Source organism: Mus caroli, chromosome 4, assembly GCF_900094665.2.
Source record: "Mus caroli chromosome 4, CAROLI_EIJ_v1.1, whole genome shotgun sequence".
Taxonomy (NCBI): domain Eukaryota; kingdom Metazoa; phylum Chordata; class Mammalia; order Rodentia; family Muridae; genus Mus; species Mus caroli.
This window is the reverse complement of record NC_034573.1, coordinates 138983139-139010907: the sequence shown is the minus strand read 5'-3', so window position 1 is coordinate 139010907 and position 27769 is coordinate 138983139. Positions and strand designations below refer to the sequence as shown.

The window sequence follows — 27769 nt, the reverse complement described above, 5'->3', positions numbered from 1 at the left end:
TTCCAAATCCGTACTTTTCAGTTCAGTGTACGGGGAAACCAAAAAAAAAAAAAAAAAAAAAAAAAAAAAAAAAAAAAAAAAAAAAAGAGGTTTAATTGAGCTGGTTTCCTGTTAATGCAGCTAAAAGGGGCTCAGGAAGTCTTTAGTGTCTTATGTGTGCTAAGGATGCTGGGAAGTGAGCAGAGGTTATAAGAGCTTGGTTCTTCAGGAGCAAATCTGGCCTCTACCCACTTGCAAACAGTTTAATCCTGTGAGGAACTCTTTTGTCCCTGTAGCTATTTCTGCTTGTGAAGTGGGCCTCACATGGGGAGATGGACAGAAAGCCAGCGCCTAGGATCATGAGGGAACAAAGCCAACACGCTCTGCTAACTACAAATATTACAACCAGGCAGCCCTGACTTTGATCATAGTGGAACAATGATGACACCTAGTGGCCATTCTGGGCTCCTGCGCCATCAGTTGGAAAGTTGGCCGGCATCCTGCAATAACCTGCTTCAGAGTTTGATACTCTCAAATTCCACAGGTCACCACAGTACTGTTCACTAGCCCTGGGAATTGACCGCTTCAGCACGAGATAGCATGTAGGGGACACAGAGTGGGGACTGGCTGAGAGGTGATAGTCACTGATTTTGTCTTTCTGAGACCGTTTGGCTCAGGTAGCCGGAGCTGGCCTTGAGCTCACTATCCCCCTGCCTCAGCCTAAGATGTTCACCACCATCCTAGCAATGTAGGTGATTTTCATAGGGAGACGCTGCTGAGGTAATGAGGGGGACTGGAGTGATTAAGACCTCCGGAGGTGCCAAGTGGTGGTGGCGCACGCCTTTAATCCCAGCACTTGGGAGGCAGAGGCAGGCGGATTTCTGATTTCAAGGCCAGCCTGGTCTACAGAGTGAGTTCCAGGACAGCCAGGAATACACAGAGAAACCCTGTCTTGAAAAGAAAAAAAACAAAACAAAAACAAAACAAAACAAAACAACAACAACAAAAAGAAGACCTCCAGAGGCTTAAAACATGGATGATCAAACTCAATGATCTGGGGTCCTGCTGCTGTGGAGAATGGAGTCTAGCTCTAGGTGGAGACAGACCCTTGTCTCCTCTCTTAGGGCTGACCCAGTGGGACAGCTCAGGGACCTGCCAGGGGACACTCCTATGGAGGCAAGTTCACCTTAAGATTATGTGCTTTTCCTGGCCAGGATTCCTGCTCCCTAGCGCCACCTTACTGCTGCCAGGGTGTCCTGCCCTCTGTCCCCTTCTTGACTCTTCCCTCAGAATTGTTCTCTTCTCTTCTGTCTTCCTCTTTCTGGTGCTGGCCAGAGTCTAACTCGGGTGTTTCCAGCTTCCCTGCTCTTTTAGAAAAGCTCTGTCTTTGTAGATGATGATGAACCAGCCTGCCTCCATCTTGGGCTTAAAAGACAATTTATAGTAAAGGCAAACGAGGTTCATTCCTGTTTACCATTTAATCTGTTTTTAAAGGAGTGCTCTATGCCCCACCTGAAACCTTAACTACAAATGGTTACTGTACTGTACTGCCTGTACCAAGAAATGGCAACCATAGCTTTGCTTTAAAAAGTTATTATAGGGCTGGAGAGATGGCTCAGTGGTTAAGAGCAGTGACTACACTTCTAAGAGATCCTGAGCTCAATTCCCAGCGACTACGTGGTAGCTTAGAATGGGATCTGATGCCCTCTTCTGGTGTGTCTGAAGACAGTGACCGTGTACTCACATAAAAAAAAAAACCAAACAAACGGGCTGGAGAGATGGCTCAGCGGTTGAGAGCACCAACTGCTCTTCCTAGAGGTTCTGAGTTCAAATCCCAGCAACCACATGGTGGCTCACAACCATCTATAATGAGATCTGATGTCCTCTTCTGGTGTGTCTGAAGACAGCTACAGTGTACTTACATATAATAAATAAATCTTTAAAAAAATAAAAACAAACAAACAAATAAATCTTTTTTAACGTTGTTATAACCATCTTGCAATCCTGCCTTCGTTTTAAAAGGTCATTATGACTACCTGTTGCTATGGCAACATTGCAATTCTGACTTTGGTTGTTATGTCTAACATGTTCTGCTCCGGTAATTCCACCCATTTGTAAACCCCTACCACTGAGCTCTAAAAACCTTGTCTTCCTCACATCCAACGCTGACCTCACAAACCCCACCTTGGGGGAGGCAGCTCATGTACAGGAATAAAGAGCTTGCTTTCATCAACTCGGCCGGGATGATTTGGGTTGCTGGTCTTTCTCCTCGGGTCTTTGGGATTAACATAGCGTGGCAGACGGGTGGCTGTGGAGCAAAGCTCCATGCCAGCCTCTCCTCTCCATTTTCTTCTTTCCAGATTTACAGTGCCCTAGGGATTTCCTTTTAAACTCTGATGCATGGTCCTCAAGTTTCTCTTTGTGTCTGTTCTTGATTTTTTTTTTTTTTAAATTAAGAAACAAGAACCTGCTGGGCAGTGGTGGCACACATCTTTATCTCAGAACTCAGGAGGCAGAGGCAGGTGGATTTCTGAGTTCAAGGCCAGCCTGGTCTACAGAATGAGTTCCAGGACAGCCAGGGCTACACAGAGAAACACTGTCTTGAAAAAAAAAAAAAAAAAAAAAAAGATTAACAGACCTCACACAGAACGTAACAGGATATATGGTCAGCATGACCCTGCTTTGAGTTAAGTTATTTTTCTTTTTCTTTTTCTTTTCTTTTCTTTTCTTTTCTTTCTTTTCTTTCTCTCTCTCTCTCTCTCTTTCTTCCTTTCTTTCTCTCTTTCTTTTTTAAAGATTTATTTATTATATATGTAAGTATACTGTAGCTGTCTTCAGACACTCCAGAAGAGGGCGCCAGATCTCATTACAGATGGTTGACCTCTAAGTCATCTCTCCAGCCCAAAGTTATTTTTCTGTGTCAATGACTGGCAGGCAAATTACAGCAATAATATGAAATAGCTGGCAGGCATTGGCTACAGCTATTCCGGGGCCGGGCAGACCTCTCTACAGATCCTTTTTTTTTTTTTTTTAATGTCTGAGTGTTTTGCCTGTATGCATGAATGGGCTCTTGGAGGTCAGAAGAGAGCACTGACTCCCCGAAACAGTAATCACAGTCAGGTGTGAACCACCACGTGGGTGAACGGCCGCTGTTATTATTGCAGAGCCACCTCAGAGCCTCTCGTTGTACAACTTGACATAGTGGAGAAGCAGCCATGCTTGTCCCTGGTAACGTGAACCACTCGCTCTGAGGGGATAGCGTTTGAGCAGTGATCTCAGTCTGATTTGGTGCTGGTGGAAGAGCCATAAATATCCAAGGCTCCTTGCACGGCCATGAGGTTGTGAGTGTGAACGGTTCACCATAGAAGGCGCTGCCTTCAATAACTTACATTAACTGGCTATTGTGTGTGTGGTTTGTGTAAGTGTGAGCACACAGTGGACATAAGAAAACAACTTTCTGGAGTCAGTTCTCTTCTGTGTTTTCTGGGAATCAAACTCAGGGTCTCAGGGCCTCAGGGCCCCAGGCTTGCAGGGCAAGGTGTTTTGTTTTGATCCACAAAACGATCTTTTCTTTTCTTTCTTTCTTTCTTTCTTTCTTTCTTTCTTTCTTTCTTTCTTTCTTTCTTTCTTTCTTTTTCTTCGAGACAGGGTTTCTCTGTGTAGCCCTGGCTGTCCTGGAACTCACTTTGTAGACCAGGCTGGCCTCGAACTCAGAAATTCGCCTGTCTCTGCCTCCCAAGTGCTGGGATTAAAGGCATGTGCCACCATGCCTGGCTTCCACAAAGCTATTTTGCCAGCCAAATGCTTTTATCATTTGTTAAATGTGGGCTATACAGTCTTGTTTTGTTTTGTTTTGAGGCAGGTTTCACTATGTAGCCCTGGCTGGTCTGGAACTCACAGAGATCCACCGGCCTATGACTCAAGAGTGCTGGGATTAAAAGGGTGCACCACCAGGCCCAACATATATATATTTTACTTAAACACTTTTATTTACTTATATATTTATTATTGTGTGCATCTGCATGCAGGTACCAAGAGAGACCAAGAAAGGACATTGTGTCCCCTAGAGATGGAATTACAAGTGTTTGGTGAGCCTCCTGATGTGGGTGGTGCGTCCTCCGCAGAGCGGCTGGTGCTCTCAGCTACTGCTAACCAGTGAGCCATCTCAAGCACGTTCTTACAGATGCTTGAACTCCAGGTCACACCAACGCTAGCAAGACCCTTCCGCGAGCCGTCGCCAGGGGGCGCGCGCGGGACAGGAAGGAGGCGCTTCGCGCTTTGACCCTCGGCGCCGCCCGTCGCAGAGATAGCGCGGGAAAGTCTGAGCCGACAGTGGCGCGCCGGCCGGGGCTGTCCGCCGTGATGGAGGAGGTGGAGGCTGAGGAGCCGCAGGAGTTCTCTCACCGGCAGGTACAAAATAAAACGCGGTCCCAGCAAGGGCAGGACATGAAGTCCTGGGAGAGGGAAAGGCCCCGAGTCCCTAGCGGGCCTCCGCGTGTGCGCATGCGTCGCTCGGCTGCAAGGAGGGGGTGCGGTCCGTCGAGCCTGCGTCCAGCTCGCCGGAGTCGGGGTGTCCCGGCGCTGTGAGGGCCGAGCCTGCGTCCAGCTCGCCAGAGTCCGGGTGTCCCGGCGCTGTGAGGGTCGGGTGTGGGCGCTACAGGGAGACGATGGGGCTTGGAGGAGCGTTTGCCCAGCATGAGGGAATCCATGGGTTCGAGTCCCAGCACCGCACCTACCGGGCTTGGTGATGAACGACTGTGACCCCAGCACGGAGCGGGGTGTGTGTGGAAGCGAGGGGCTTAGGGTGGAGGCAGAAGCCAGTTTAGAGTCATTTTCAGCGACAAACCGAGTTCGAGGCCAACCGGGATTACGGGAGGCCCTGTCTTAAAGGAGGGCCCGGTGGTGGCGGCGCACGTCCTTAATCCCAGACTGAGGCAGGCGCATCTCTCAATTTGAGGTGAGCCTGGTCTACAGAGTGAGTTCCAGGACCGCTAAGGCTACACTGAGAAACCCTGTCTCGAAAAAAAAAAAAAAAACAAAAACAAAAACAACAAAAGAGGCTGGGGATAGCGCGTGTGAGGGTGAGAGAGATGCAGGAGAGACATACAGACTAATTCAGAGGCTGAGGCAGAAGGATTACGAGTTTTAGATCAGTTAAGTACCTAGAGAGACCCTGTCTCAGGAGCAATCGAGGGCAGTGTGTGGGGGCTCAGGCCTTTAATTTTAGGAGTCAGAGCGAGCGGTGTGTGTGAGCTTGAGGCTAGCCTGGTCTACATAGTGAGACCTGAGCAGCTCACTAGGGCCTGGGAAACGCTGCCTATTCTATGCTTCAGAGCCCGGAGTCAGCCCCTGGCAGGCTGCCCTGGAACCCACCTTCTGGCGTCGGTTGTGATTTCGGGTCCTCTAGTCAGTTAGCCGTGGCCCAAATATAGTTTTCTCCTTTGCAAAGTCGGAATAGGGATAAGTACTGCACAGGGTGGTGTCAGAGCCAATATTCAGTTGTTTGATGAATCAGAGCTGCCGTCTCAGCTGGGAATGATTGTGAGCTAAGGGTTGCGGGTTGCTTCCTTAGGTATCTGCGTCCCAGCGGCTGTCTGCCCTGCACTCCTGTTTTAAGAAATTCAGAACCTTTAGAACCATCACTAGAGCCCAGCCGTGAGCACCCAAGCGGCCATCATCTGTTTTCACTTGGCAGCTTGCTTTTATTTCAGTGGCCCTCAACCTGTGGGTTGTGACCCCAATTAGATAGCCTGCCTATCTGATAATTATGATTCACAACAGAGATTCACAAAGTTACAGTTATGAAGTACCAATGAAATAATTCTGTGGTTTATGTATTGAAAATGAAATAGTAAAACAATTTTACTACACGAGGAACTGAGTTAAAGGTGGCAGCCTTGGGAAAGCAGGGAGCCACTGCTCATCTGCTCTCTGTAGCAAGCGCAATTCTCAGGCTCTCATTTCAGTTGTAGAGCCCTGACCCTCCTTAGGGAGTGTGGCTGAGCAGTTTTAGCCTGCTGGAGGCTCTGAGTTCAGATGAAGCCTGGCACGGGCCACTGATCCCAGATTTCCGGGAGTCGGACACAGGCAGATCTCTGCGTTCCAGACCAGCCTGGTCTGCAGAGTGAGTTCCAGACCAACCAGTGTTACACGGAGACCCTGTCTAGAAAATAAAATGAAAATAAGATGAGAACACAAGTCAAGTTAGGGTGGCATAGTTCAGCTCTTGTCTTCTGCAGAGAAGGGAGGTTCTCTGGTCCCTTACACCCTGCTGATAGATTGTTACATTTCACAAGTGTGTTTAGTTGTTGAACACAGGGTTTCTCTGTGTAGCCCTGGCTGTCCTGGAACTCACTTTGTAGACCAGGCTGGCCGCGAACTCAGAAATCCGCCTGCCTCTGCTTCCCGAGTGCTGGGGTTAAAGCTGTGCACCACCACGCCGGCTAGTTGTTGAACTTTTTTTCCTGTTTGTTTGTTTATTTGTTTTGTTTTGTTTTATTTCTCCAAGATAGAGATCTTCTATGTAGTCCTGGATGTTTTGGAACTCACTCTGTAGATCAGGCTGGCCTCAAATTCAGAAACCCGACTGCCTCTGCCTCCCTAGTGTTGGGATTAAAGGCTTGTGCCACCACCACCCAGATCTTTTTTGTTTTTACACTGACAGTTTTGAAGAGTCCATTAAGAGCAAAGGTGTAATGGAGGGCATAGACTGTAGTTAAATTATGACTATTTACTTATTTATGTTTTATTAAATTTATTCATTTTGGTGAGGCTGCTGTCAGGTCAGCTTTTAAGGGTCAGTTGTCAGGCTCTGCCGCAAGCTTTAGCCATAAAGCTTTGCCATAACCATCTTGCCACACACACCTTTTTTTTTTTTTTTTTTTTTTGGTTTTTCGAGACAGGGTTTCTCTGTGTAGCCCTGGCTGTCCTGGCACTCACTTTGTAGACCAGGCTGGCCTCGAACTCAGAAATCCGCCTGCCTCTGCCTCCCGAGTGCTGGGATTAAAGGCGTGCGCCACCACGCCCGGCTTCACACACCTTTTTTTGACAGTCTTGTCTTACTAGGTAGCCCTGGCTAGCCTGGAAATCACAGAGACCCACCTGCCTCTGCCTCCCAAACGCTGGGATCAAAGGCGTGCGCCACCATGTCTGGAAGTCTTGCTTTCGTTTAATTAATTAATTTATTTAAAAGAATTAGTTATTTTATGTATATGTACACTGTAGCTGTCTTCAGACACACCAGAAGAGGGCATCAGATCCCATTACAGGTGGTTGTGAGCCACCATGTGGTTGCTGGGAATTGAACTCAGAACCTCTAAAAGAGCAGCCATCTCTCCAAGCCCCTATTTTTTTTTTTTTTTCCTGGTACTGGTATTTTATTTCTTTGTGTACATTAGGCCATGAATTCGTATGGAATGGGCTCCAACAGCTCAGGCTCTTTTCCGTTAGTCCTCACAAAGTGTGTTTCTCTGGGTGGCGCAGGCTGGCGCTTCAGCTGCACCCAGGCGCCCTTCTCTTTGGCTTCCTTTTTCTTCTGGTCGTTCTCCTTCACCCGCTTCAGGAAGCTGTCTCTGCTCTTTGAGTGCTTGATGTGCTCAATCCGCACATTGATCCTCTTGGCCAGAATTTTGCCCTTAACCTGCTTGTTGACAATGATGCCCATGGCATACTGGGAGACATTGCAGACTCTTCCGGTTTTGCCGTGGTAGCACTTATGGCACATTCCTTTTTAAACAATGCCCATTCCCTTCCCTTGATGTCTACAATATCACCCTTCTTGTAGATTCGCATGTATGTGGCCAAAGGAACAACGCCATGTTTCCTAAAAGGCCTACAGAACATATACCTGGTGCCTCTCCTCTTTCCCTTTGTGTTCGTCATTTTGGCGAGTTACTGGAAGATGGCTGCGGCCCCCTATTTTTTTTTTTTTTAATTTAAATTTATTATTATTATTATTATTTTTTTTTTGTGGTGCTAGGGATTGAACTCAGGGTACCTGCTAAGCAAGCACCCTGCCTCTGAAGTACACAATAGCTGGGGCCTTTTTCCCCTGTATTCTCTCCGCTTTTAGAGCAGAGCCTGGCTCTTAGTAGACAGTAAATTCTTACTGATTAAATGGGGTTGCAAAGGTGAGTTACCAAGTTTGCATCTTGTCTCTGGTGTGCCTCCTGAGGACCCAGACGTCCACTCAGCCACGTAGGCAATATCAAGCTAGGTAGTCAGGGTCCTGCCCTGGAGTTTAGAGTCTGGCGATTTAGCCTCCAGGTCTGCAACCTGGAAGAAGGAAGGCGGCAGCTCAGTGGGCCTGGGGCAGACAAAACTTCCCTGAGCCAGGTGTGGTCAGAAAGATCCGTGTCCTGTTTCCAACCCTACCTGAAAGAGGCTGATGATGGTTTTGTCTTCTCTGCCAAAGGCCTGGGTTTACCATCAGGTTTGCCTGATGGCTGAGCAGATGAGGGTTCCTAGCTCATGTGCCTGGTCTTACCCAAACAGCTCTGCAGTTGACCCTACTCTTGCCCAAGTAGTGCATACTTGCTGGTGTCTTGGATTCAGGTGTCACCATGCCTGCCTCAGCTCTGTCTTCAGATATCATATAGTGTTTCCCTCCAGGCAGAGCGGCCATGACTAATTGGGAGACCCTCACCTGATCTCGGTCACCGGTCTGCGCCTCCCAGCCAGCCGCGTGCTCTTCTGTGTTACTCTCCCTGCTGGATGAGGCTCCGCAGTCCTGTGGCTGCTCTGTAAATGCACCCAATAAACTCATTGGTTCCCCAGGATGGACTTGGGTGGAGTGGTCCTTTCTTTGGCTGGTGCCCTGTAAGGAGGGGTCATTTGTGTCCATCTCCCCAGGGGAGGAGAACACACTCATTGGAGAGACAGAGCAGGGCTGCTGTTCGGCTGCTTGGAGCCTCTTTCCCCCGTCCCCTTTCTTGGTAGTCTTGGCTTAGGGAAGAGTGAGATTTTTTTTTTCCTTCCCAGTATTTTAAAGGGTTTTTGGGGCCTGGAGAGATGGCTCAGCTCAGGTCAAGAGCACTGACTGCTCAGAGGTCCTGAGTTCAGTTCCCAGCAACCACATGGTGGGTCGGAATCATCTGTACCGGGATCTGATGCCCTCTTCTGGTGTGTCTGAGGACAGCGGTGGTGTACTCATATATATACACACTAAGCAAAGAAATCTTTAAAAAGGAGGGGGAGGGTTTCTGAGGACTAGGGATGTGAGTCAGTGGAAGTGTTTGCCTAGTGTGTCAGTGTCGGCTGTTGAGGTGACTGTGATTCTCCAGATGAAAGGATGGTCAGGCCTGTGGTCACCGGCCTTGCTGGTTAGTGTCTTGTCATCTGTACATGGAGGGTTGAGGCTTTTAGGGACTCGGAACAGAGGGATGGAAGCTTTCTGTCTTTGTTTAGCTATTTTCAGGCCACAAACTGCTTTCTCATTGTATTCCCCAGAGGGGCCGAAGTGAGCAGGGTCTGGGCGGCAGCTGAGGCAGGAGCAGGCAAGCCCTGGTGTCACATCTCCTCCTTGACTGTCACAGACTATCTTTATGTGACCTAAATAATAACCATTAGCTGAAAGTCACTTTTCCCCACGTCACACTCCAGAGAGTGTCATTAACTGATTAGTACACTTAAGTGTCACTCGGCCGGGATGGAGAGCACAGGGGGAAGTGGCCCAGCAGCCCTCTCCTTGGTCTTAATCTCAGGTGCAAGAGCTCTCATTTGCAGCCCCTCAGGACTTTGGTTTCCCCGCAGAGGCTGAAGGCAGCAGTTCACTACACAGTCGGCTGTCTCTGCCAGGAGGTCGCGCTGGACAAACAGGTGAACTTCAGCAAACAGACCATCGCGGCGATCTCCGAGATGACTTTTCGACAGTGCGGTACGAGGCCACTGCCTTTTTCTGTGGGATTTGCCTGGGACCAGTGTGTTAGGAGCTGAGGTGTGTCTCACACACACACACACACGGCTCCTGCCATCCCTAGCCAGTGGCCACATTCTCCCTGGTCACCTCATGCTGTACAATTTGGATGCTGTGTGGGAAGGGCTGTCAGGTTGTCCTGTCGTGACAACACCAGGCATCAGCACCTTGTTTAAACTGCACTGGTGGTGCCCTGGTGGCTGAGACATTGGACACTGTCCCCATTCTTTCCTTCCCTAGGGTGTGTAGCAGCTGAACCCATGGGTAGGCTCTTGCTTCGCTTGAGAGGAAGGCAGTGTCCTCACAAGCTATAACTTGGAGCAGAATTTAAAGGACGGCCCCTAGGGACCAAAGGGGTCCCCACAGTCAGGATAAGTCTTAGAAGGGGGGGATTCCATGATTTTATAAAGCCAGCGCTCTGTGACTAAAATTTTAGCCAGCTAAAATCTATTTTTTTCTTTCTCTCTTTCAGAAAATTTTGCCAAAGACCTTGAAATGTTTGCCAGGTGGGTAGAGAAGCTGGCTGTGTGATCTGAGGTCCACTGACATCATTGTCCACATCTGTTGGTGTATTTCGGGGTTCTTGTTTTCTGGGGGTGGGGGTTGTGGCTGATCATGACGCCACTGGGGATTAACACCTGCTCTGAACACGTCAGTTCAGACCGCCTCGGTATTTCTGAGTTTTCTTGCGGGTCTCCGAGTGACCCAGCTCCGGCTGACAGAGGTCTGAGCTGCATCCCCAGGACTCTGCACGTGTGTGGCTGCCTGTTTTAAAAACTGTTGCCCGGGACGGTTTGATTGCTGTGGGTCTGGGAGCTCAGGGGGCCGGTCCCTCCCTGGGAGGGGCCGCGTTGTGTCGCAGCATGATTGCTTGCAGGTGTACAGAGAATGACAGGCTGGGGCTTTCATCCGCATCCGCCATGAGGAAGTGGGGGAGGCGCCCCCCCCCCCGCCGTGATTTATGTCCTTTCTTCGATTAGCACCTCAGGTGATTGGAAGCCATTGCTTTTCTTCGGCGGTTGGCATGACTGAGGCCCCTGCTCTCTGCACCTGCGCGGCCCCGCCTCACAGCGGCCCTCTGCGTTCTGTTTCTAGGATGGATATTTTCAGTGCATTACGTAGTGTGTTCTCGGGGGCTCGAAGCCTTCCTCTTCCCCATCTATATTAATATCAGTCCCTAAAGCCTGCTCAGCATCATCCATGGCGTACCCAAGCGGGATAAGGCAGTGGCATGGGATGCCGGTGGCTCCCTCAGCTGCGGCTCGCTCGTGCCCACCCCTCGGTCCCATGAAACTCCGGTTGCCTTCACTTCCCCTTCCGGTGTTAGCCGTGGAAGTCAATGGAGTTTTTTAAAAATACTTTTGTGTAGTTCCAGCAGTAATTTGGGCATGGTGGGGACATTCCTGTAATCTTGGTGCTTGTAAAGTTGAGGCAGGAGGATCACAAGTTCAAGATTATTGGTCTGGGCTACCTAGTGAGATTTTGCCCCCCCCACCAAATCCAGAAACTGGGGGTAGAGAGGTGGCTCAGTGGTTACGTGTATGCAAGCAGAACGCTCATACACAAAATCTACCAAACACTCCTTCCTCCTTTCTGCGCAGTGGTTTGCTAGAGTTGGGACTTGACTGGGGGGTGTATGCTATCCATAGCAATAGCTGGTGTGTGGGGACCCTGCTCCTGCAGCCAGGACGGCGAGGACATTAAAATCCGGCACAGAGAAGTGTGGAGGGTATCTACCTTGCTGCTGCCCAGTGGACAGCAGGGTTTTGCTGTCCTCTGCAGGGTTGGTGTCTTGGCTCATTACCTCAGTCATTGTACTGTGGCTGCTGCCTGATGCTTTCAGTCCGCAGAGACGGACTACTTAGGCACTTCTGCTCGTCGGAAGTTCGACCACGAACCTTTGTGTTTCGTCCAAACTTTAATACCAAGCGTTCTGTGACTTGCTCCTGCCCTTTCTGCAGACATGCGAAAAGAAGCACGGTTACCACTGAAGACGTGAAGCTCTTAGCGAGGCGAAGTAATTCACTGGTGAGAGATGAATTTCTTCCCCCACTCCCCTGCCCCGCCGGAATACATTACTCCCAATTAATCACTTATTCCTCGGGGTGCCTGGCGTTAGAAACTAGAGATGGTGGAGGCGCTCAGACCTGCCTGTGATTTATGGTTCTCCTTTCATTATGATGTATCTCGCAAAGCCAATCTAAAAGTTTCTAATCAGCTCTCTCTGGATTCCATAATTTACCTTTTTGGTAATATCTCAAAACTTCGGTCCCATGATTCATTTACTGTATGATGTCACACGTTAGTCATGGATTAGTCTCTGCCTTTACCCCAGAGATAGGGGTTGAATCTAGGGCCTTCTGCACAGCAGACAAGTGTATACCACTGGCTATGCATCCACCTACCCCTTGTCTGCTTCTTGTTTGTAAAGCTTATTATTTTATTTTATGTGTGTGAATGTTTGACTTGCATGGATCCATGTATACCATATGCTTGCCTGGTGCCCTTGGGGGTCAGGAAATGGTCTCAGACACCCTGGAACTGGAGTGAACAGGTGGTCATGGGCCACAGTGTGGGTGTGGGAATCAGAGCTGGGTCCTCTGCAAGAGCAAGAAGTACTGTTAACCACTGAGCCATCTCTCCAGCCCCATTTCTTGTTTTGAGACATTCGTGCTGAATTATACAGGCTAGTCTTGAACTTAACTTTTAGATCAGGTAGTCTTTGAACATGAGATCCTCCTCCTCTGTCACCATCCCAGGAGCCTGGTTTACAGGTGTGCCACCCAGGCAGGCCATACCTGTAGTTCTGACGGACCAGGGGTGGACGGAAGTCTGCAAGCCTGGTTATGCAGAAGAGAGCACGATTTCTATTTTTTCACATCTCTAGAGTCATTTTGACCAAGCAGTTGTCTTCTAGGTGTAGACACTTGCCACTTTGAGGTGCCAGCGTCACCTGGCTGTGGCTGCCAGCAGACGTGGACCACAGCAATCCTGCCTGGTCTCTGCCCTTCGCATGATTTCCCCTCCACAGGAATGGGGTTTGACGCTGTCTCCGTTTCTCGGATCGTTAGTGCTCAATAGATAACTCAGTCAATGAGTTTCCACCAGCTCTTTGGAATAGTGGAAAAGGCATAAGTTACTGTGAGGATTTCCTTTTAGGGTTGTAAAATGGTTTCTAGACAGATTTAAAGACTTAAATATAGTTTTGCTTTTTGTATATATACATAGCTAAAATACATTACAGAGAGGAATGAAGAGATCGCTCAGCTTAACCTGAAACGAAAGGCCAAGAAGAAAAGAAAGCCGGAAGATGAAAGCAGGGGCTCTCGGGAGTCCATGGCTGAGGAGCCGGACGGGGCTGAGGAGCTGCAGAGCGAGAGCTAAGGGCTTCATCTCGTCTGGAAGCAGTGCTCGCCACGAGGGCAGTCTGCAGGGATGAGGACAGACATGGGAAGAACGGCCCCGCGTGTGGGCAGCTTTTCCTGCTGCCTGTTTGAAGTCATTCTCGGCAGAAGCTTAGAAGCTGGGAGTTCCTGCAAAGGCACCGCACACATCACCAGGCACAGGGAAGGCTTGCACTTGGGTGGCACAGCGTGACTTAGTGACTGGCAAAGTGGGCTAGCAATCAGCCGTGCTGGCTGTCGGGATGAGCTTAGTCCTTCACTGTTTATTTCCCAGGTCGAATGCGGGTCTCGGCAGGGTGAGTAAATAAAGCTGTGTTTGCTGAGCCCGGCTGCTGTGGCTTCAGGTCTCAGCCTCCATCGCGGTGACAGGTGGTCCCTGGGATGAAATCTCTTACTCTTCAGGGTGACTTCAGAGGCAGGGGTTTGTGACTTTTCTAGCAGTTCTATAGAATTAAGCCTTGGCTCTCCCGAGGAGATGTCTGCTTGAAGGGCAAGTCTGGAGTGTCCACGGGCCCTGTCCTACTGTCGCTGTGTCCTGAAGGCTGTAAGGTGTTCAGGGCCTGCCCTCTCTCCCTTATGGAGTGGTAGGGAGCAGAGGGATAGCTCTCTGGGTATAGGCAAAGCCTGATGACCTGAGCGTCACCCCATGGTGGAAGAGGGACCTGGAGAGGTCTCTGAGCAGGGCGTGTTTTACTTTGAAAGGAGCCGACTTTCAGTTGCTTTGTTTCAGTCTCGAGCCTCCCTTGGATCTTGGTGTTCCTTAATGTCTGAGATGGGGTTTCAGGTCTGTCTGAATATGAGGGGTCCATCCCTCACATCCCCACAATTCTCAACCTGGACCTGTGAAGGGCCAGGAGGTGGCCCAGGACTTTGTCACTGTCTTGGGAAGGGAGTGGGCTGTCAGCTGGCCGAGTCCGGGTTTCTCAGGAAGTGACTGTGACCTATACAAAGAAGGCATCCTTACACTCGGCCAGTCTATCAACGTGCGTGTCTACATTTCCAAAAATGGTATCTATGACGGGGAGAGGGATAGGCACATGTGTGCTACAGCGGGAGTGTGGGTCAGAGGTCAAGTTTGTTAGGAACCGGTGTGTTCTTCCATTTGACCATTATCTGGGGCCAGAGTGGAGCTGCAGGTTACCAGGGTCGCACCGCGACTGCTGCGCGCAGTGAACCATCCTCCTGGCCTCCTCAGTGAACCATCCTCCTGGCCTCCTTTCTTTCAGTCTTTTTTTTTTTTTTTTTAAAGAAATGTGCAAACTGCTGACCTGGGGATCTTGGAAAGCCGTAGACCAGGAACTCTGCAAGTGTGCATGTCACTGAGATGCCGAGGACAGTGTCCGTGGCACTGAGATGCCGAGGACAGTGTCCGTGGCACTGAGAGGCCCAGGACAGTGTCCGTGGCACTGAGAGGCCCAGGACAGTGTCCGTGGCACTGAGAGGCCCAGGACAGTGTCCGTGGCACTGAGATGCAGAAGGCCTTTGGTCCCGTCTCTCTTCTGCATCCGTATCTATACTTGAGTGAGTCAAAGGTCTAGCCCTGGGGCAGAGGGCAGTCTGGGACACGCTCTTGGTTCATCCTTCCTTGCGACCTGGTGAACGCTGGGGCCGCCCTGTGTCCCTGGGTCTTCTCTGCACCTGGTTTCTTCTGCTCCTAGCCGATTCAGACGTGCCTGCCTTTAGCTCTGGGGATGGACGGAACCGTGGTAGGCTGCACGTGCTGGGCTGAGCTGCGTCCCAGCCTGCAGTCTGGCTTCTCATGGGTAAGATACCACATGTTCAGCTCTTTACCCAGGCCTGATTTCATATTCTGTTAAATCACCCGGCTTTGTTCTGATGGCTTCCTGCTTGCCACAGGCACAATCAGAACTTCCAGTGCAAGCGCGCACGTGTTCTAAAATAAGAGCAGCTTCACTCCATACACAGGAAAAGTCCCGAGTCTTTAATTAAGGGGCTAAATCCAACCCCACAAATGTTTCTTTCTGTGAGAGCTGATTGCTCCGGCTTGTGCGTCACCGCGTGAGTGTGGAGAGGCGTGCAGGTTTTCAATGAACGCGTGCAGACCCCCAAGCAGGTGGTGCTAGAGCTTAAAACACCACAGAAGAGACCCTCGTCCACCAAGCACAGACCTCAGCACCTCCGAGGATGATGGGTGGCCGAGGCACAGGAGGCAAGTGGCTGTCAGCCTTCGGGCTGCTGCTGCTCTGGGGGTTTGCAGCCTCCGCCCTTCCCCTGGAGAGTGGTCCCACTGGCCAGGACGGTGTGGTGAGTGCGCCTGCTCAGTTTGTCTCTGTAATTCTGACCACTCAGTCCTGCATGATGTGTTCTGTGTTGTGTTGTGGTATGTGTGTCCCCAGGATTTTACAACGCCCCATTCAGACCCCTGGTCCCCGTTTGCCCTCAGTTCTCCTAGCCTGTGTCTGCCAGGGACTCCTCTCTGCTGGTGTCTGCTTTGGAGACAGAGATTGCTTCCAGCTGCCACAGTGCTTCACCGGCTTCTGCCGTGACTGGTCACACGGACTCCCAGAGCCTTAATTGATATACGCAGCTACACTTTCACTCGCTCAAATAATCCCTGCCCTCTCGTTCTCCATGGTGTAAATTTTATAATTTCATCAAATGATTTACTTTCTCTTTTTTCCATTTTTGAAAAAGTTCCAGGAAAGAGTCCATAAAGTTGACATTAAAAGCGGATTTTTCTTTGAGATGAGTTTCAGACGGGTCGCTTGTCATCAGAGTACTCCTAGAAGCTTCCCCAGGAGTTTGAAAGAAGGCCCAGACTTAGCGTCTCAGTCTGTTCTGATTTCTGAACATCCAGGAGGATGTGTGGAGGTGGGAGAGGAGAGCCTGTGGACCTAGGGCCTCTCAGCTTGCAGCCATTTTGACAGCTTTCCTAGTCTCAGAGCTGAGGACCTCAGCACAGATTATAAGGTAGAAGTTATAGCATTTTATTTGTTTTCAAGACAAGGCCTCACTGTGTGTAGCCCAGGCTAGCCCAAGCTCACAGTACTCTATCTGCTGTTGCCTCCTGACTGCCGAGTCCAAAGGTCTCTGCCACCATGCTTGAAAAAAGTCAGCATTTTAATTTATTTATTAATTATTATTATTTTTGGACTGGTCTGTTTTTCTCCGCTGAGCAGTTTCTCTAGAGTCCGTCTCACTCTGACTTTGAGGGAGTGTGGTTGGTTAAGGAACAGTTTGCCCTCTGTCGGGGAGGAGGGGGGGCATCTCCGAAGGCTGAGTGAGTCCCAGTGAGTGAGTGGTGAGTCTGTAGTTGCTTTTCTCTCCTTTGTTATCTGCTTCTCTAAAACACAGCAGGAAGCCACGGAGGGGAGGACGAGCGGCCTTCTGACTTTCCTTGCCTGGTGGCACGAGTGGGCGTCCCAAGCCGGCTCCAGCACCCCCGTCGGAGGGGGTACCCCCGGGCTGTCCAAGCGCCAGGAAAGGCCACCCCCCCAACAGCCCCCACACCTGGATAAAAAGCCCTGCAAGAACTTCTTCTGGAAAACCTTTTCCTCGTGCAAGTAACCCCACCCTGGGCACAGCACCCAGGCCACCCTGTGAGATGCCAACCCAACGGGGCCTGAATAAAGGCTGTCAATCAGCGGGGAGCTTTCTTATGTCAGCTTTGCCTCCCCTGCCCTGTGAGAATCATTGATTTCAGTAATGCTCGCTACTGACAACAGGTCAGCTAAGGGATTGGAGATTCAGAGACCCCTCCAAATAAAATGGTGGTGGCTCTTGCTCGAATCAGCAGAACCATTGGGCTTCCGTCCCCTTCCTGGTGCTGGGAAGTGAGGGCTTTGCCTTCTCTTGGTTGACGTGCGTGTGTGCGTCTGTGTGTGTGTGCGCGCTTGTGTTTGAGAAAAGGTCTGTCTAAGCTCATGCTGGCCTTGAACTCCTATGTAGTTATGAATGACCTTAAAATGATTTTCCTGCCTCTACCTCAAGTGTGGGAATATGTCCTGTTCAAGGATGTATATTTAAGAGTTCAAAATAGAGTTGATTTTTAGCTTTTGGAGGTAGGGTCTTACATGTAGCCCAGTTGGTCCTGAACTCCCAGCCTGTCTTGGTCTCTTGGGTGCTGGATAGAGCCATGTACCACCACACCCAGCCCACTCCAGTCCAGCATGAAAATTCTGGCCAGAGGGTGGCAGAGCGCTTGCCCTGGGTCTGGATTTGATCCTCGGCAGGCACTGTGAACTTCACGAGCAAGCTAGCAACACTGTGCGGTGATTATTCCTCATATTTTAGCTAAAACTAATTTTAAAACTAGTGTTATGCTATTAAGCTGACACCATGCTGACAGGCTTATAAAAGTTATATTCAAATTCGTTACACAGCTGCTTTAATTAGTAATATGAATTTGTTAGTTCTTCCCATTGATTTTACTTGGTGAGGAAAGATGTCTCCCAACAGAAGTTTCCCACTGGGCAGTGCGGCTCCCTCGCACCCTGTACTCCATTCCACTTGCTTTTGGAGGCAGGGGAGTCACTGTTTAGCTTTGTCTGGCCTGCATCTTTGTGTGCAGAATAGTCTAGCCTCCATTCAAATTGATCCATCCATCTATGCCTCTGTGTGCCGGGCAGGCCTCAGGGTGTGTGCCACAGTGTCTGGCTTACCTTGACTTCTGAGACAGGGATCCCCCAAAGCTAGCATCCAGACTTTGTCCAGTGAAATACTTTACACACACTTGTCACGTTAGTTTTCCCATTTCACCTTCAGTGAACAGCGGTTAGATGAGAGATAGTTCTGTTTTCTACGATATAAAACGACCAACTGTTGAACCCACAGCTAAGCAGGACTTTGGTCTTCTCCAAGGAAGATGGGGGCAGATCGCTGTTGCCAAAATTAGCTTCAGTTCTCTCCCCTAGCCCTGAAATACTTTCTGGTTTATACACACCTAACTGTCAAGGCACACATTAAGAGAACACTGAATGTGAAGGTTCTGGATGCTAAACTTGCTGTCACTATGTACACGTGGTGTCAGGAAAACTGCTGGCATCCATCTATTCCCCCCACCCACCCCACCCCACCCCACCCCAGACTGTTAGGTGCAGGGATCAAACTCAGGTCACCAGTGTTGGGAGCCACAACTTTTACTCACTGAGTCACCTTTCAGGCTACAGGAAGGGTGTGGTGGGTTAGGTGTGGCCTTGTAGGGCAGTAGTCCCAGCCCTCGGGAGGTGGAACCAAGCGGATTGCTGGGAACTTAAGACCTGCATGGGTCGCACACCCTGATTTACACCTGCCCCTAAGTAGGCTACTGCCCTAGGCGGATCTTTCAGTGTGTGAAGAGAGACTGGGACTCAACTCCCTACAGTTAAACTCAAAGCTTACAGAGCTAGAATTCCATAAGATTCTGAGAGTCAGGCCTAAAATGGGGAAGGGGCCCAAGGCTGCTGGAGATGCGCGAGTTTTATCTCTGGACATCTGGGGAAGCAGACTCTAAATGTGACTGCTGACTTGGCTCTGGGTCCTTAGAGCTGAGCTCGGTCATCCAAGCTGAATACGGCAACACGGCTCACACTTCTGCACAGCAGCCTCAGGAGAGCAGTGCTGGGGTCCACGTGTTAGTGGAAGGATCCGAGTGAGAGGCCAGATAGTCTCCAGAAATTGGTCTTAGAGTTGTTGTTTTTTTCCTAGAAGAAAGGTGTACTAGAGTGTCACTTGGAGTCTTCTCTGCTCCATCCGTAAGACTGGACTTTCCCTTAACTGTGTCCCTGTGTCCCACTGAAGGACAATAAAGCTAATGATCTTGCTAGGCCGACCATTAAGTCCAAGCTACTTTAGTTCAGGAGACTACGTCGGCTGGCATCAGCTAGCTGTTGGTTTAGACTGAGTTACTATGCTCAAGGTTGGTGAGAATGGGTGAGTGCACCCATTTGGGAGTACCTGACTTCCCATACCTGGTGTCACATGAAAAATAAAAGCAAGTAGTGTCCACCTGTCAGCTGACCCGGGGTGGGGGTTGGAGGCAGACTGGGAATTCAGTGACTTATGTATGTAGCTGAAATGGCCGGCGTCAGGTTCAGTGAGAGGCTTGTCTCAAGGCTGAGTGTCAAATAAGACATCCCATTAACCTCTGACCTAGTGTGCTCACATATGCTACACCATGACCCACATGTACATAAACTACACACATAAATAAATGAAAAACCAGTAAAAGGGAAAGACATGCCTTCCTGGCTTTAGGATCTGGGCATGATTTCTTAGAGAACACCTTTTTGTTGGTTGGTTGGTTGGTTTTTGAGACCTGGTCCCTCCTTATAGCCTGGCTGTCTTGGAATTCACTGTGTAGATCAGGTTGGCCTCAAACCTTAAGAGATGCTCCTGAGTGTTGGGATTAAAGGTGTGCCCCATCACATCCAGTTTAGGGCATAGCTTTCTGTAGTCCAATATATATATCGTCAAAGTGTGGCCAGTGTTAACGAGACCTGGAGAGCTTTGTCATCCATTCTAATTCCAGTATTTGGCATCAGATGTCTAAGTGCTGAGGAGGAATTCAGTATGAACACTCCGTAAAGTCCTCCACAGGAGTTTGTCAGGAGTAACAGCAAAGGGTGCCACACGTTGGAGCCTTGGACCAGGAAACGTAACAGACACACTCAGTGTGCTGTAACAGTGCTTGCTGAAGGCACATTCCACATTTTCACTGGCAGCTTCATAGAAGGATGTGTTCCATGTGAACAAACCAGGAAGGAAACCTAGTTATCTAATAGAAGGAAACATGTTCTTTCTCGATGGGGAAGGAAGAAGCAAGGGCCAGGTGAGTAACCCGTTATTTATAACTTGTGCCATTTTTGTTTTTTTTTTTTTAAAGATTTATTTATTTATTATATGTAAGTACACTGTAGCTGTCCTCAGACACTCCAGAAGAGGGCGCCAGATCTCGTTATAGATGGTTGTGAGCCACCATGTGGTTGCTGGGATTTGAACTCTGGACCTTGGGAAGAGCAGTCGGGTGCTCTTACCCACTGAGCCATCTCACCAGCCCCAACTTGTGCCATTTTTGAAGCAGTGTTTTGTATCACTGTGGTGGTTTGAAGATGTCACCCATAGCCGGGCAGTGGTGGCGCACGCCTTTAATCCCAGCACCTGGGAGGCAGAGGCAGGTGGATTTGAGTTTGCGGCCAGCTTGGTCTACAGAGTGAGTTCCTGGACAGCCAGGAATATACAGAGAAACCCTGTCTCAAAAAAACCAAACCAAACCAAACCAAAAACCCAGGATACATTAAAGCTAAAAGTAACTTGCTGGCACTTGGGAGGCACGGCTTTCCTTTTTGAGATGATTTTGCCCAGGCTGGCCACAGATGATCCTCCTGCCTCAGCCTCTCCAGCAGGCAGGTAACATAGTTCCTGGCTCATCCATGCGGATGGGAATCTGTCTGATGTGCAACAAGATGACTCAGCAGACAAAGTGCTTACCTCCAAACCTCAAAAACCAAGTCCATCCTTAGAGCCCACACTCGGAAGGGAAGAAAACCAATTCCTACAAATTGCCCTCTACCCTCCACATTAGTGCTGTGCAACACGTATCTGTGTTCACTGCAAAGAGAATAAATATAATCCCCAAAGCAAACACCTATTCAAAATTATTTTAGTTTGAAACCTAATTTTATTTAAAATATCTTTTTTTTTTCCTTTTTTCTTATTTAAGCCAGGGTGCCCCTCTCTAACCTTGGCTGACTATGTAAACAAGTGTGGCCTCAGACTCACAGAGATCCTCCTGCCCTTGCCTCCCAAGTGCCAGGCTTATTTTAAAACTTATTTTTAGCTTTACTATCTCATGGATGTCTAGGAACACACACATTTAAGATGTAACCCAAAGACAGGTGGCAGTCTCTTCAGAATGTCATTGCTTGGGGAAATCTCTTTGCCAGGACAATGCTGCTGTGCTGTTTGACAACTCTCGCTAGCCTGTCTGTGTCAGATTCAAGGCGATCTGATGCTAACACAGCACCTGACCGGTCACTTTGATGTGTTTGGTCACATACGGTGTAACATACACGCTATTTGATTTCCCTTTGACTTGTGTACTGTCACACTTGGAAGGGATTAGTGTTTCTGACAAACAGAGGCAGCTGGATGATCAACCATGGCTTTTATTTAAGGATTTCGAGGCACTGCGAGGATGGGGGAGGGAACTACTGGCGTTAACATCAGCGATGGCTTTTATTTAAGGATTGAGGTACCATGAAGATGTGGGAGGAGCTGTTGATACCAATATTTGGGACTGGTGCTGACAGGCACTACAGGATGTAAAAGCTGCCGACAGACCTGCCTCCCGCTGTAGGAGGAGGCAGGTCAATCGTGTTTATCTGCTCTGTGCACCCCACCTCCACCCCAACACTCAATGTGAGGCTGGGGTGTGGTTCATTAGGGAGCACGTGTACAGCATCTATGAATGAAGCCCTAGCTCAATCCTCAGTGCCCAGAACACACACAGACACAGACACACAGACATGAGAAGTGGGCTGGAAACTCTTGATAGCACAGTCTTCTCCCAACATGTGTAAGTCACATGACCCGTAACTAGGCGTCCTTTCCCTGAAAGCAGACAGCACTAGAGATTGCAGAAGTTGCAGAACTCTGAGCAGAAACAGTGGAGAAAAACTAGAAGTGCCCTGGTCTGCAGGCAGCAACCTGAGTGGCATGGCATGGGCTCACTTAATGACTCTTTCTAACCCCTGCTGGCAAAACATATTAGAAAATGGAACGGAGTTTCACAGTGGTAACAGCTTCACACCACTGAGTCAGATATTAGACGCGGTGGGTTAGACTCTGTGTCCCTGGGGTCCCCAAATGCAGTGTGTGCCTTTAAGCAAACAGCAACTGCATTTATTAGCTTGAGAAGTTCATGGCCACAATTGCTGCTGCTGGGTACCTTTTCTCTACCCTTGTGTGTCTAAAACTCTATTGTTCAAGTTGGAGAGTGAGGACATCAAGTCCAAACTCTATGAAAGGATTTCATTGCCCTTGACCAGAACTTTCACTTGGAACCCAAGGCCTAACACAGGCTAAGCACATGCCGGGAGCTGGAGAGATGGCTCAGTGGTTAGGAGCACTGGCCAGGCTTCCAGAACAGCCAGAGTCAATTCCCAGCACCCACATGGCTGCTGAGAGCTGTCTGTAACTCCAGTTCCAGGGGACCTGACACTGTCTTCTGGCCTTAATGGACATGAGGTACACAGATATACATGCAGACAAAACACTCCCACAGATAAGAAAACAAAACGGAAATCCCAGTACAGTAAAGGAGGTAGAGGGGCGTATGCACAGCCCTGAACCGCTTTCCTGGAGCTAGAAGAGCACACATCGGGGCAGGAGGTGGGGTGTGTGTGTGTGTGTGGGGGGGGTAACAAGACTGCGGAAAGTTACTGACAGCAAAGCCCATCTTCTCCGGTTTGGCTACGAGGAGTCTCGTTTGGCTCGTTTGGGGCGCTGCGGTTCCCCAGGCAGTGGGCTTCTCCTTGCTGATAGATTCCTGAGTGAATGCAAGCTCTGCACTTGCTGCAGCCGCAGGGCGAGCTCCGTGGTGCAGGCCTGCTGGACTGTCTCTGCCTTCCTTATGTCCCAGCTCAGGGCGACAGCCAGGGCTTTGGGATCCTCCTTGGAGACAGACTGCAGCAAGAATGAGAACCACTGAGAGAGACTGAGAGAGACCGCGCCTCTGCACCTTGCTGGGCTGCTCGCACTTTCTTCTCTTTAGACACAGGCTGGCCTGGAACGCACTATGACGTGCCTGTCTTCCCTTCTTTTTCCTTTCCTTTCCTTTCCTTTCCTTTCCTTTCCTTTCCTTTCCTTTCCTTTCCTTTCCTTTCCTTTCCTTTCCTTTCCTTCTCTCCTTTCCCTTCCCCCACCCCCTTCTTTCTTTTTTTGTTTTTCTTTTGTTTTTTTTCGACACACGGGTTTTCTGCATAGCCTTGGCTGTCCTGGAACTCACTCTGTAGACCAGGCTGGCCTCAAACTCAGAAATCCGCCTGCCTCTGCCTCCCGAGTGCTGGGATTACAGGCGTGCACCACCACGCCCGGCTGTGATGTGCCCTTTTTGGTATATGTTTACACATCGTTTTAAAATCTTCTAAGCACAACAGGAAATTGAACTAAGCTCAAGTTAATATGATTTCCTTCCCTTCTACCTAGCATCAGGAGGTACTAGGTGCACGGGGCAAGCACACCACCCTGATGGACTCCCCTGTTGAGTGCTAGCTCTCTGCTCTTGAGTTAGCCAGCACAGGGTGGGCCCCATAAGCCTGCCTTTTTTATTTCCCATGGTGCTGGGGACCAAATCCAGGGCCGTGTGAATGTGGGCCAAGCACCGATCTTCACCCCCAGCCGTGAGTTCGCCCTTGTGTGCGACTGTCCTGGCCTCAGAGCACTTGGGGATTTTTGACTCTTTTCCCTTGAAGCCACCACAGAAACTTCAGCCCGCAGTTCTCTGGCTGGGTCGTTATCAATTTGGACAAGAGACTAATGTTTGGTGACCCGAGGGACTACATCCCTTTCCTTTTAAAAGTCACTTCGAGCTTATCGTTGGTGGTGCATGCCTTTAGTCCCAGCACTTAGGAGGCAGAGGCAGATAGATCTCTGAGAGTTCAAGGACAGCCTGGTCTACAGAGAAAGTTCCAGGACAGCCAGGACTACCTACCCCCTCAGAAAAGCCAGTTAGATCTATATTAAGTAAGATGTTTGCACATGCTCTGGCTATGTGAAAAGGCAAACTGGCAGCTGAGCCGGCCTGTAGAGGTAAAAGAAAGCCACATACATGCCTCTGCACCTCCAAACATACTTCCATGGAAGGCATTCTCTGCAGTCTGGGTCCCTAGTTCTTGCCCACCTCCAAATCCTGACTAGATAAACTCAGCTCTGGGACAGGCTTCTCCTTCAGTGTGGTAAGGATCTGGCTTCTGAGCAGCACTTCCGAAGCCATCTCTCTGCCGACGCCTGTGTCAACTGCATCCAGCTCTTCACTGAGGGCAGCTTTGGACTCTGCAATGTAAATGAGACAGCAGGCTATGAAGGCGCAGTGCCCAGCCGAGCAGGCAACCTCAGTGAGTAAGAGAGAAGCATCCTTCCTAGGGACTGTCATCAGGGTACCGGCCTGCTCCACAGACAAGGCCCCACCTCAGGGCTGCTCCCTGGTAGCTGCAGTGGGAGTCTTACCTTTCTGGTTGGACAAGATGTTGCCCTCTTTCTCCAAGGCCTGGAGGTAAAGTTCCAGAAGCTGCTTGGACTGGCGGGCTTCCTCTCTCTGGTCAAGCACCTGCTGGAGTGTGCTCTGCAGCCCCTGGACAGTGGCACAGCTTTGGCAGAGTTCCTGAGCCAGCTCTGCACATGGGATGTCGATGAGCACCTGGCACCAGAGAGAGAAAGACTCAGAGAAACTGCAAGACAGCCTCTAGCACCAGAGAAAGGCTCTGAGAAGCACTCTCTAGCTCTCCAGCACACCCATTTCAGAATCAGTTCATCTTTTCCTTAAGTTACTTTAAGAGAAAAACGTTTGATGTTTCCAAAATTCTAGGGTGAAAACTGGGGACATCACGCACTGGTGTCTCGTTAAGAACAAAGTTAAGCCTCCTTAGAAATTCAGCTACGTGGGTGCAGGACAGGTGGGCTGTGACACTGGACAGGCGTAACAACTGGGGAGGCGGGGTGAGCTCAAACCCTGGAATCTCAGAGATGTGAGAACGGCAGGGATGGAGCCACTTTCTGCATCTGCTTTGGAACATGGAACCATGACATCCAACTGAGAGGACCATGGGCACTGGAGTTCTTCTCCATGATAATGAGGTATCTACATAGCCTTAGTCTTCAGCCAATGGCCTTCCTCTCCTGGATACTCTCATGCTCTATCCCCAAGGGTATCTAATCCCTGATTCACCCCAAATAAGGTATGTGCATTTACATGGTCTCCCCCCAAAGCAATACGAACAGGCAAGGGTCATCTCAGAGCTGCCTCATTAAAGTGCTCCAGGGGAAAGGTCTTCACTTAAAAGAACTGTGCCGAAGGCTCCTGAAGCAGGCTTTTCTCTTCTACACTCCCTTCAGTACTCAGCACTTGTACCCAGCCAGACTGGACCCTACTCATCTCAGGCTCCACGTTCCCCCTCCTGCCTGTTATGCAGACATCCCAAGGGGAAGTGTGGACCACGGACACCCCCACCACACACACACACACACACACACACACCACACACACACACACTCCTGACTTCCTCATCAGGTGTACAACGGGCACCTGGGTACCCAGAAAGAACACTGAAACAGCTGCACTCATCCCAGACCTCGCTTTCCCCTTCCGGTTGGCCCGGCACGTATGTAGCGGTGTCTGATCTCCTGATGGGAAACACGGGCTGTGGATTCTCTACTCCTGTGCTCTGCCTTCTCTCGCTGGCAGAGAAGCAGAAGGTGATACCACACATGGGCTAGAGGGATGGCTCAGCAGTTAAAAGTATATACTAGCTGGGCGTGGTGGCATATGCCTTTAATCCCAGCACTTGGGAGGCAGAGGCAGGCGGATTTCTGAGTTCAAGTCCAGCCTGGTCTACAGAGTGAGTTCCAGGACAGCCAGGGCTACACAGAGAAACTCTGTCTCGCAAAAACAAAAACAAAAAAGAATACATACCGCTCTTGCAGAGGACCTGAGTTCAGTTCCTGTGGGACCACTAAAGGCGGCCTGTTTTCTGGTTGAGCTAGGTTCAAACCCCAGAGACCCAGCAGATTAATCTGCAAGGGACAGAAGGCCCATTTGCCATGTTCCCAGACATAGGCTTCTGACATAGGGCCCCAGCTCCATAATTCTGTGGCTGTCAGTCACATAGGCTGTCTTGACTCCACCCCAGTTACCTGTCAATAGCCAGGTAGGCCTGGCCCATTACAAAAGGGGCTGCTTGCCCCCTCGTCCCCCTTACTCTTTTACTCTCTTGCCTCTCTCACTTGTCTTGCTCTCCCTCTCTACCTTCCCTTCCCCCCTCTCTCCGTGGCCATGGCCGGCCTCTACTTCTCTACAATTCTCCCTCTCTCTGCCTTTCTACCATAAGCTCCATAAAGCCATGGACTGCCTCCTCTCATTGGGATCTGATGCGCTGGAGCAATGGGGCGGGTCTTCCCTAACCCCCTCTTAGGCCTCCCTGCATTCCAGACACTGCCACCCACTGAGCAAGAGGAGGACTCTCCTCCCCAGGGGCCCAGCTGGGGCTCTTTCCCTGCCCTTTTCCCTTCAGCCCCTGGCTAGAGTCCACCCGAGGGCCTGCACTCTGTGCTCAGTGCTTCCTAGGCATCTGCCTGAGTGTGAGAACCTGCTGTCCCTGGCCTCTGTGTGGCCTAGGGACCTCTGAGCCTGACTCCAGCAGTTCTGCTGGGACCTCAGACTGCGCCTCCCCGCCCCCCCCCCCCAGTGGGTTCCTGTGGCATCTCTTTTTTTTAATTTTTTGGTTTTTCAAGACAGGGTTTCTCTGTGTAGCCCTGGCTGTCCAGGAACTCACTCTGTAGACCAGGCTGGCCTCGAACTCAGAAATCTGCCTGCCTCTGCCTCTGCCTCCCAAGTGCTGGGATTACAGGCATGCGCCACCACTGCCCAGCCATGGAACCCCATTTTTAACCCACAAGTTCCCAGCATTTATGCGGGGCGCTCACAACTTCTGGTACCTCTAGCTTCAGGGGATCCACACCTCTGGTCTCTACCAGCACCTGGACTCACAGACCACCCCCACAACACACACACACACACCCACACACACACACACCACAAAGAGTCAATATAAAAAATTTAAAGGGCTGGAGAGATAGCTCAGTGGGTAAGAGCACTGACTGCTCTTCCGAAGGTCCTGAGTTCAAATCCCAGCAACCACATGGTGGATCACAACCACCTGTATTGAGATCTGGCACCTTCTTCTGGCACATCTGAAGTCAACTACAGTGTACTTATGTATAATAATAAATAGATTTAAAAAAAATTAAAACATGAGTATTGTTATTACTGTGTTTGTGGTGTATGTGAGTGTGGGCATAAAGACACCAGGGTGTGTATGTAAGAGCCAGGGTGTGGGAGCAGAAGGCAGGCGACTCTGAGAATGGAGTCTCTACCACGTGGGTTCCGGGGATGGAAGTGACTTCCCTGGGCTTGATGGCAAACCTTTACCCACTAAGCCATGCTGCTGGCCCTGTTTCTTAAAAATATTTATCTATTTCCGTCACGTGTGTGGAGCTGAGAAGACGGCCTGGAGATTTGAACTCAGGTCATCCAGCCTGTGCTACAAGCTGAGCCGTCTCTCCAGCCCGAGACTACATTTTAACATATAACCTATGCTGAGCATTGATGTGCCATGCTCAATCCGCAAAGGATGAAGTGTGTTAGCTGTTTATTCTAAATTTACCAGGAGGATAATTTTTAGTAGGCTCAGTGTTTTTTTTTAATACACACACACACACACACACACACACACACACACACACACACACACACACACAC

The 27769-nt window shown here is 49.9% G+C and overlaps 3 protein-coding genes across 4 annotated transcripts in view; 2 read left to right on the top strand and 1 right to left on the bottom strand.

The window, feature by feature from the left end:
- The first annotated feature begins 4270 nt into the window (after window positions 1-4270).
- LOC110293710 (centromere protein S) lies at window positions 4271-13695 on the top strand. The gene is made up of 5 exons (XM_021161575.2): window positions 4271-4389; window positions 9730-9853; window positions 10365-10398; window positions 11854-11920; window positions 13121-13695. The coding sequence occupies exons 1-5, from the start codon at window positions 4342-4344 to the stop codon at window positions 13274-13276; spliced, it is 429 nt and encodes a 142-aa protein (XP_021017234.1). The 5' UTR covers window positions 4271-4341; the 3' UTR covers window positions 13277-13695.
- Window positions 13696-15324: 1629 nt separating this feature from the next.
- LOC110293711 (cortistatin) lies at window positions 15325-17055 on the top strand. 2 transcript variants are annotated; one of them, XM_021161576.1, is made up of 2 exons: window positions 15325-15561; window positions 16612-17055. In XM_021161576.1, exons 1-2 carry the CDS (start codon window positions 15442-15444, stop codon window positions 16822-16824), a joined length of 333 nt encoding a protein of 110 aa, XP_021017235.1. In that variant the 5' UTR covers window positions 15325-15441; the 3' UTR covers window positions 16825-17055. The 2 variants fall into 2 exon arrangements, with proteins under 2 accessions (XP_021017235.1, XP_029331908.1); XM_029476048.1 differs by having other exon boundaries at window positions 15363-15561; window positions 16615-17003.
- A 5406-nt stretch (window positions 17056-22461) lies between these two features.
- The window catches only part of Dffa (DNA fragmentation factor subunit alpha), a 15309-nt gene continuing 10001 nt past the window's right edge, over window positions 22462-27769 (bottom strand). The window contains exons 3-5 of the mRNA XM_029476456.1: window positions 24463-24652; window positions 24137-24288; window positions 22462-22920 (exon numbers count right to left, since the gene is read on the bottom strand). Coding sequence (XP_029332316.1) covers window positions 22708-22920; window positions 24137-24288; window positions 24463-24652 — 555 coding nt within the window. The 3' untranslated portion in view covers window positions 22462-22707. The remainder of the gene's footprint in view (window positions 22921-24136; window positions 24289-24462; window positions 24653-27769) is intronic.